This window comes from Lathamus discolor, chromosome Z (assembly GCF_037157495.1).
Source record: "Lathamus discolor isolate bLatDis1 chromosome Z, bLatDis1.hap1, whole genome shotgun sequence".
NCBI lineage: Eukaryota > Metazoa > Chordata > Aves > Psittaciformes > Psittacidae > Lathamus > Lathamus discolor.
In genome coordinates, this window is record NC_088909.1 from 2,380,094 (window position 1) to 2,387,727 (window position 7,634).

At 66.8% G+C, this 7,634-nt stretch overlaps 2 protein-coding genes across 3 annotated transcripts; one reads left to right on the plus strand and one right to left on the minus strand.

The window, feature by feature from the left end:
- Positions 1-115: 115 nt before the first annotated feature.
- Positions 116-4,003, minus strand: DPEP1 (dipeptidase 1). 2 transcript variants are annotated; one of them, XM_065662784.1, is made up of 11 exons: positions 3,798-4,003; positions 3,281-3,418; positions 2,267-2,399; positions 2,025-2,157; positions 1,800-1,950; positions 1,613-1,682; positions 1,280-1,456; positions 1,117-1,201; positions 966-1,041; positions 681-816; positions 116-424 (listed from the first exon to the last, which is right to left on the minus strand). In XM_065662784.1, exons 2-11 carry the CDS (start codon positions 3,397-3,399, stop codon positions 257-259), a joined length of 1,248 nt encoding a protein of 415 aa, XP_065518856.1. In that variant the 5' UTR covers positions 3,400-3,418; positions 3,798-4,003; the 3' UTR covers positions 116-256. The 2 variants fall into 2 exon arrangements, with proteins under 2 accessions (XP_065518856.1, XP_065518857.1); XM_065662785.1 differs by having other exon boundaries at positions 3,281-3,523.
- Positions 3,854-6,684, plus strand: LOC136005371 (sulfotransferase 1A1-like). Its single transcript, XM_065662786.1, has 7 exons — positions 3,854-4,359; positions 4,565-4,748; positions 5,267-5,484; positions 5,625-5,751; positions 5,825-5,919; positions 5,994-6,174; positions 6,264-6,684. Exons 1-7 carry the CDS (start codon positions 4,108-4,110, stop codon positions 6,377-6,379), a joined length of 1,173 nt encoding a protein of 390 aa, XP_065518858.1. The 5' UTR covers positions 3,854-4,107; the 3' UTR covers positions 6,380-6,684.
- The last annotated feature ends 950 nt before the right edge of the window (positions 6,685-7,634 follow it).

The following is a 7,634-nucleotide window of genomic DNA, read 5'->3' on the forward strand; positions in this document are numbered from 1 at the left end:
CTAGGGTGGCCGGTGAGGTGCTGGGTGGCTCATCAGCTCCAGCCTGGAGCCATCACAGCAGGGCTATGGGGCTGGTGGTTTCTGTAGGGTCCCGGCACAGGCGCACGCTGCCAGCGGTGCTTGAAGCATGTCTTTATTTCACTTGTGGTGCTGGCACAGGAGGGAAGGGGCACAGGGATGTGCCCAGGCTGGCAGCCACCGGGCAGGTACCGGCATCCTGCTGGGCAGGGTGCTGGAGCTGCGGTGGGAGCCAGTGCTAGGAGAGCAGCAGCGCCAGCACCAGTACCAGCACCAGGGCTGCCAGCGGGAGCCGGGCTGTGCCTGCACTGTTGGTGTAGCCATAGCGGGTCCTGCACGTCCCCTCCAGCTCCTCGAAGGCGATGGGTGTCTCTTGGGCAGCCGTGCTCTGCAGGTTTGCCTTCACCTGCAATGGGGACAGGGTGGGCTCCTGCAGTGAGGGGCAGTTCCTGTGCCCCACACAGCCCCTGGCACCTTACACATCCTAAGCCCTGAGTGTCCCCATGCTCCTACTCATCTGCTACCCCGTGTCCCCGTGCCACCCTGTGTCACCATACAGCCCAGAGTGCTGTACATCCTCGTGTCCTGTTTGTCTCTGCTGCCCCATGTGTCCCCATGCTCTGTGTGTCCCCATGTCCTGTACATCCCCGTGCCCTGCTCACCTCCTCCACCTTCTTGAATACACGGAGCAGGTTCTCGGCCAGGGCCGCCTTCAGCTCCTCCTCCGTCCAGTTCCTCGCCAGCAGCTCAGCCACCAGTGCAGGGTATGTGGACACATCCTCCAAGCCAGTGGGGAGCCTGTGGCATCCGCAGCTGTGCCGGGGCAGCCGCCTCCCACACCCCAAAGCAGGGCACAGGGAGACCCCCCCATGGCACGTCCCCACACTGGGGATGCGCAGCCCCATCCTCACCGGCGCAGCCCATCCTGCACCCATCACCCGCCTTACCCTGAGACCCCGTCATAGTCACCACCGAAGCCGACGGACTGGGCACCGGCCACCTTCTTCACGTGGTCCATGTGGTCTGCGGGTGCCAGGGGACAGGGTGAGCAGGGAGAGGGGGGGACACTGACAGCCCCAAACCGGGCACCCCCCTCACCTGCGACATCTTTCAGCGTGGCCGTGTCCGCGCATGTCACGTACGCGTTGTAGAAGTTGACCATGACCAGGCTGCCTGTGGAGGCCTGGGGTAGAGGCGGCCCTGAGCCCGGCTTCCCCCGTGCTGTCCCCATCCCTGCCCATGGCCGTGCCCCAGCACTCACCACCATCCTCAGCACCTCGTCGGGCACGTTGCGGCGGTGCTGGCAGAGGCTGTACGCGGATGAGTGGCTGAAGATGACGGGGGCTTTGGAGAGGTTCAGCACCACCTTCATCGTCTCCACTGAGACGTGGGCCAGGTCCACGATCATGCCCAGGCGGTTCATCTCCTCCAGCACCGTCTGCGGGGATGGGGTGGGTGAGGGATGCGTGAGGGTCACTGTGCACCCAGGGCACGGCCACTTGGTTTAATGCCTCAGCACGGGACGGGTGGGTACCAGTACCATGGCACCATGCCACTGCCCACAGACACCGCTGCCGATGCTGTCTCCACTCACCTTCCCGAAGGACGACAGGCCGTGGTGCAGGGCTGCATCCTCCCCAGTGTCCACCAGCCAGTTGTCAGCCCTGCGGAGCGGGGACAGCGTCAGGGCAGACCCCGGGGCACGCGCTCCTGCTCGGCCACACATTGCACCCCAACATGGGCCCTTGTCCCCCCATCCCCGTCCCCGCTGGGGCTGCTACCAGGGGGTGTTGCAGCTGTGGGTGAGGGTCATGTAGCGGACGCCCAGGCGGTAGAAGGTGCGCAGGACGCCCAGGCTGCTGTCGATGGAGTGGCCGCCCTCCACCCCGATGAGGCTGGCCACCTTGTTGCTCCGGAAGGCCTGGAGGATGCCTGCGGGACAGGGGGGCAGACATCATCAGGGGGGTCCCTCAGGGCACCCCTGTTCCAGCCCTGTACCCGCTCACCGTCGCTGTCGCTGACGCAGGCGAAGGTGTCGGGGTAGAGCTCGCACATGCGGTGCACCACGTCGATCTGCTCCAGCGTGCGCTTCACCGCGTCCTTGTTCTGCGTGTCACAGGGCACGTACGCCGACCAGAACTGCCCCCAGCAGCACGCGGTGAGCACCGGGGAGCCCGGACCCGGGTCCCTGCCACCCCATGGTGTCCCCAGGCCCACCCCGGTGTCCCCGGTCCCCTCGCTATCCCACCTGCCCCCCGACGTGCCCGCTGCGCAGCTTGGGGATGTTGGTGTGGGTGCCGTTCAGCAGCAGGAGGTTGGCCTCTGGCAGCCCAAGCTGATTGTTGAACCTCTTGAGGAGCTGCCAGGGCAGGTCGTTGTGCCTGGGAAGGGGAGAGAGGAGTGAGGGGCTGTCTGGCTGCCTGTCCATCCATGCATCCATCCATGCACCCATCCATGCATCCATCCATCCATGCACCTATCCATGCATCCATCCATCCATCCATCCATCCATTCCTTATTCACCATTCCATCATTCCTTCATTCAATCACTCCCTCATTCCATCTTTTTATCCACCCATCCATTCATCCCTCATCGACCTCCCCACCCATTTGTGCCCTCCACCAAAACCAGAGCCAGGTCCCCCCCTTTGGCCAGCAGGGAGCCGGAGGGAGGCCGGGGACCCTTCACGCATCCCTCCAACCCCACTCGCACCCAGAGAGCCAGCCGGGATCCTGCCGGCAGGAAATCACTGTCACCACTGTCGGAATGTCACCACCGCAGGACGTCACTGCCGCGCGGTGCCCCGCTCCCAGCACTCTCTGGGGAAGTGCTGGGGCCTCCGCCTCCCACTTCTCCCCTCACTCATCACCGACCCCACATCCTCCAGCTCCCCCTCTCCTGCACCCTATACCCGGGGCTGGCACCATGGGGGAGCCCTGCGGAGGATGGAGCCTCTTGACGGCCCTGGGAAGACACCGGCGACATCCCTGAGGACACGACCCCGTGGGGTGTGAGCGGGGACTCCCCCGGGACAGCCCCTGGCTTCCCGGCTCTCTGCCTGCTCCCACTGGGCTGCACCTCCTGGGGATCCCCTCAGCATCACGGTCCTGGGGTGCCAGGCACTGGGATCCCCCAGGAGAGCTGTCCCCTCACGCCGAGGTGCCCGGCATGGGGATCCCCGCGGGGCCATCCCCGGTGGGTTTTGTGGCTGGGGTTTTCTCCTGGGGCACACACACCCGGGGCCGGGCGACCTTTGCTCACCCGTCGATGACCGGCGTGGTCGTCATGATGCGCTCGGCCTCCTCCCGGTGCTGCTGCCCGGCGCTGGGCAGGAGCAGGCGCAGCGTCAGCGCCAGCACCACCGCACTCCTGCCCGGCATCCTCGCCTGCTCGGTGTGGCTGGGGACGAGCCGTGGTGACCTGCCACCGCTGCCGCGTGCACCGGCCGTCCCCTCCCGCCGTCAATGAGTAACCAGGAGCCGCAGCCGTACCCTGCTCCCGGCCCTGCCAGTGGGCACCGGGGTGCAGTGACGGTGGCTGCCGCAGCCCTCCTGGGTGGCAGGGCCCCTCGCATAGCTGAGGGAATGCTCCCGACCCCTCCAACGCAGCCCGGATTCTCATTGTTGGGAAAGAGCCGCTCTCATCCCTGCCTTGGCCTCCTCAGTGCTGGCACCCCCCAGCCCAGCGCTGGTACCCGACAGCATCCCAGCCGAGTGCGGGCATCACCAGCACCCCGACTACTGATGGGCAAGCCCCGGCACCCCTGTCCCCCACTCACCCTGTCCCAGGGACGCTCGAGCGGATGCTGCTTGTTACGGCTGTGAAATATGTTTTCCGCTTGCGTGCTGGCGGCGAGGCTGGGAAGGGCTCCGGCCACCCCAGAGCCACCCCCCGACGTGGTGCCGGGGAGCGGCCAAGTGTCTGCGCACCCCGCGGCAACGTGCTGAGACCTCCCCGCCATGGGGCAGCAGCATGGCCCTGCCCCGGGGGTGCCAATGGTGCCGGATGTGAACCGGGCTCCCCCCCAACCCTTGGGCCTGCTGTGGGGAGGAAACTGAGGCATCCCTGGAACCCACAGCGCGGCGTCCATGGTGCGGGGCTCCAGTGTGCGGACACTGATGCTGCTGTGTCGTGTGTGGCAAGAGGCACCGCGGGGCTGCTGGGAATGGCATGGAGCCACATGGAAACGGCCCCTCTCCTTGTCCCTGAGTGTGCCGGGGTGCGAGTCCCTTCCTCCAGCCCAGTGCCAGCCACAGGGAGCGCGATGTGGGGCGCAGTGTGGGGCTGGCACTGAGGGATGCTGTGAGCAGCGAGGCTCCCGTCACTCTTCCCACCTCCAGGTGAGTGAGGTGCGCGGTCCCCCCGGCCCTTCTGCTGCAGTGCCGGGTCTGCCCGTGTGGGACCCCGTCCCACCCCGGGGGTAAACCGGCCCCGGGGCCATCCCGCAGGCAGCGCTCTCCCGGCGATGGCCCCAGCGCGGCCGGATCCGCGGCCCCCCGGCAGGAATGCGCCTCCCGCCCGCCGGGACAGCTTCCTCTTTTGCAGCTATTTAAGGCTGGTTCCTGCCGCGAACCTGGCAGCAGCCGGGACATGGAGCGCATGGATGTGACCGAGACCTTCTCCGGCATCTCCCTGCCGGGGCACCTCCACACGCAGGAGTCTCTCAGCTTCGCCGTTACCTTCCCGTTCCGCCCCACCGACGTGGTCATTGCCACCTACCCCAAATCAGGTGAGGGCCGGAGGGGTGGGGGGCTCGGAGGGGGCCAGCAGCGATGGGGCACACGGAGGGAACCCTGCTGGGTGTGCGGGGCAGTGGGGCAGGGCTGGGACCCCCAGGCTGGGCTGGGGAGCAGGGGCAGGCTCTGCTGCACAGCCCCGGCTCCCCGGCAGCACCGGGAGCTGCCAGTGCGAGCGGGATGGGGCCGGGCCCGGGGCCAGCCCCTCTCCATGCAGGACCTTCCACGGCCCTGTGGCCACTGGCGGCTCTGGGCACAGCGCAGGGACCCCCGGCCCCAGCCACGGGCTCCCTTACCCCAAAAACACTGCCCCTGCCCCGCCTCAGCCCCGTCCTGTCCCCACTGCCCGGTTGGCAGAGGGTCCCATGGCGCACCGCTCTGTGCCACGCTGTGCTGAGCCACTGAGCTGGGCCCTGTGCCATACGGTGCTGTGCCACGGTGGGATGTGCCGTGTCACACTGTGCCGCGCCGCACGGTGCCCCTCACAGGGCTCTGGCTCCCGTGTCCGCAGGCACCACCTGGATGCAGGAGATCCTGACGCTGCTGTTCAGCCACGGGGACGTCCTCCCAGCCAAGACCATCCCCAACTGGGAGCGGGCGCCGTGGCTGGAGCAGGTCTACTTCAGGGAGGCCCTGCAGGACATGCGGGACACGGCCGCGAGCCGGCTCATCACCACCCATCTGCCTGCCCGCATCCTGGCCCCTGCCCTGCAGCAGAGCAAGGCCAAGGTGAGGGGCTGCGATGGGCTGGGGAGTCCCCACAGGGGCATCCTGTGCCCATGGGGCTTCCTGCAGCTGGGTGATTGCCAGGGGCTGCCTGGGTGGAATCCCCCCGCTGTGGGGCTGACGCCGTCCATCCCCCCCCATAGGTGATCTACGTGGCCAGGAACCCCAAGGACGTCGCTGTCTCCTTCTACCACTTCCATCGCCTGGCCAAGTTCCTGCCTGACCCCGGATCCTTCGACACCTTCCTCACGCAGTTCCTCGAGGGCACAGGTAAGGGCTGGGGAGCCCCTGTGGTGCTGGGGCTCAGCCGTGAGGGCTCCCCATCACCTCCCGCCTCCCCCAGTGCACTACGGCTCCTGGTTCGACCACGTCAAGGGCTGGCTGGGTCAGCGGCAGCTCCTGGACATCTTCTATGTCACCTACGAGGAGCTGCACCAGGTGAGCCCTGGCGTGACCCTGTCCCCATCCCTGTCCCCGTGGCTGCCGTGCTCTGACCGTCCCCCTTGCTGCAGGACCTGCGTGGCACTGCACAGCGGCTCAGCGCCTTCCTGGGCTGCCCACTGGAACCGGAGACACTGGCAGCCCTGGAGCAGCACTGCAGCTTCGCCACCATGCGCGACAACGCCATGGCCAACTACACCCTCATCCCCATCGAGATCATGGACCACAGCCAGGGATGCTTCATGAGGAAAGGTGAGGGGGACAGGGTGCAGGGGACATGGCGGGGACACGGCTGATCCTGGCTGCAGCATCCCTGCCGCCACGTCCCCTCCATCCTGCAGGCGTTGTGGGGGACTGGAGGGACCACTTCTCCCCGTGGCAAAACACGCTCTTCAACCGCCTCTATCAGGAGGAGATGGGTGACCTGGAGCTGCCCGTGCACTGGCCCATGGCCTGACGGGCTTTGGGGAGCCAGGGAGGCCACTGCACAATGAGACCGGCTCCCTGCGCCTTGCTGAAGGGGATGCAGCCTGCATGGGGACCCCCCAAGCCCCATGCACGGCCCCAGGGACTGGAGCTGGGGGTCTGGTGTTGGGGGCAGGTTGTCTGCATGACACCTCCCCGGGGATGGGGGCACTGCTGGCTGCCCCCCGGGTTCCTGCCCTGGTTGGGGGTGTGCATGGCCGTGACCTGCTTCCACCCCATGGAAATAAATATTTATTGCAGCTCCCAGCCCGGCATTCCCGGGGCGTGGGGCAGGAAGCGGCGAGTGCAGGAGCCACCGGCACCAGCAGGGTGGGGGACCCATCCCAAGGGATCTGCTCGGTGCAGGAGGCAGTGGCCGGGCGGGCAGTGCAGGGGTGGCACAGCGTGGATCCATAGCGCTGGTGGAGCCCATGGCACGGCTCCTTCAGCAGCACCCAGGGCTGCCAGGGTGAGCCCTCTGCCCCCCATCCCTGCCCTGCTGCACCCCTCATGATGCCTTTGGGCCCTCCCCTCCCTCCTGGTGTGTTTGCACCCAGAGATTGTGACCACACCGCCCCAGCACCCTGAGCACCCCCAGCCCGTGTCCTGCCATGCTCCAAGGAATTGCCGTTATCAAAGCACTTGGGAAGTGCTGGCACTGTCAATAATTAACCCCTGGGTTAATTAACCATCATCCAGTGGGTCCATGTGGCACTGTGTTGGGGAGCGGGGTCTGAGGGCTTGGGCCCAGCATAAACAGACCCCGCAACAGGGCTGCACCAGGCTGCGCGGCAGGCAATGAGACCCTCACTGGGTCTGTCACTGCAGCCCGGTGGCAGCATCTCCTCCCTAACCCAGCCACTGCTCCCCATGCTGGTGGGTGCAGCTGCGGTGACACTGGGCACCCTCATCCCCATGGGGTCCTCCTGCACCCACCAGTGGGGCACCCATGGATTGAGGTACCAGGTCAGCCCCCTGCCCACACTGAGCCGCAGCCAGCTCAGCTCGTCAGGCGCAGGGTTTCTATGGCGACGTCTATTATCCTGCTTTATAAGAGATGAATCAGGATCTATAAATACACGGGTGGACAGGGAGGTGCGGGCAGGGTGCTCTGTGCCGGAGTGCCAGCGGCCGGCATGGGGGGTCAGCATGGCTGCGCTGGTGGATGGGTGAGTGGCTGCCTGGATGGGGGCAGGCTGGTACCTCTGGTGGCAGCAGCATCCCCAGCCCGAGCCCAGCTCACTGCC

What these genes read in the sequence shown, in the direction of transcription:
- DPEP1 (XM_065662784.1), bottom strand. Translation starts at nt 3,399, where the DNA reads ATGCCGGGCAGGAGTGCGGTGGTGCTGGCGCTGACGCTGCGCCTGCTC. An exon ending in GCCTGTCGTCCTTCGGGAAG is followed by an intron (nt 1,457 to 1,612) that starts GTGAGTGGAGAC and finishes CCATCCCCGCAG; the next exon opens with ACGGTGCTGGAGGAGATGAA. An exon ending in CACGCTGAAAGATGTCGCAG is followed by an intron (nt 1,042 to 1,116) that starts GTGAGGGGGGTG and finishes TGGCACCCGCAG; the next exon opens with ACCACATGGACCACGTGAAG.
- LOC136005371 (XM_065662786.1), top strand. Translation starts at nt 4,108, where the DNA reads ATGGTGCGGGGCTCCAGTGTGCGGACACTGATGCTGCTGTGTCGTGTG. An exon ending in TGCAGCAGAGCAAGGCCAAG is followed by an intron (nt 5,485 to 5,624) that starts GTGAGGGGCTGC and finishes CCCCCCCCATAG; the next exon opens with GTGATCTACGTGGCCAGGAA. An exon ending in CCTACGAGGAGCTGCACCAG is followed by an intron (nt 5,920 to 5,993) that starts GTGAGCCCTGGC and finishes CCCTTGCTGCAG; the next exon opens with GACCTGCGTGGCACTGCACA.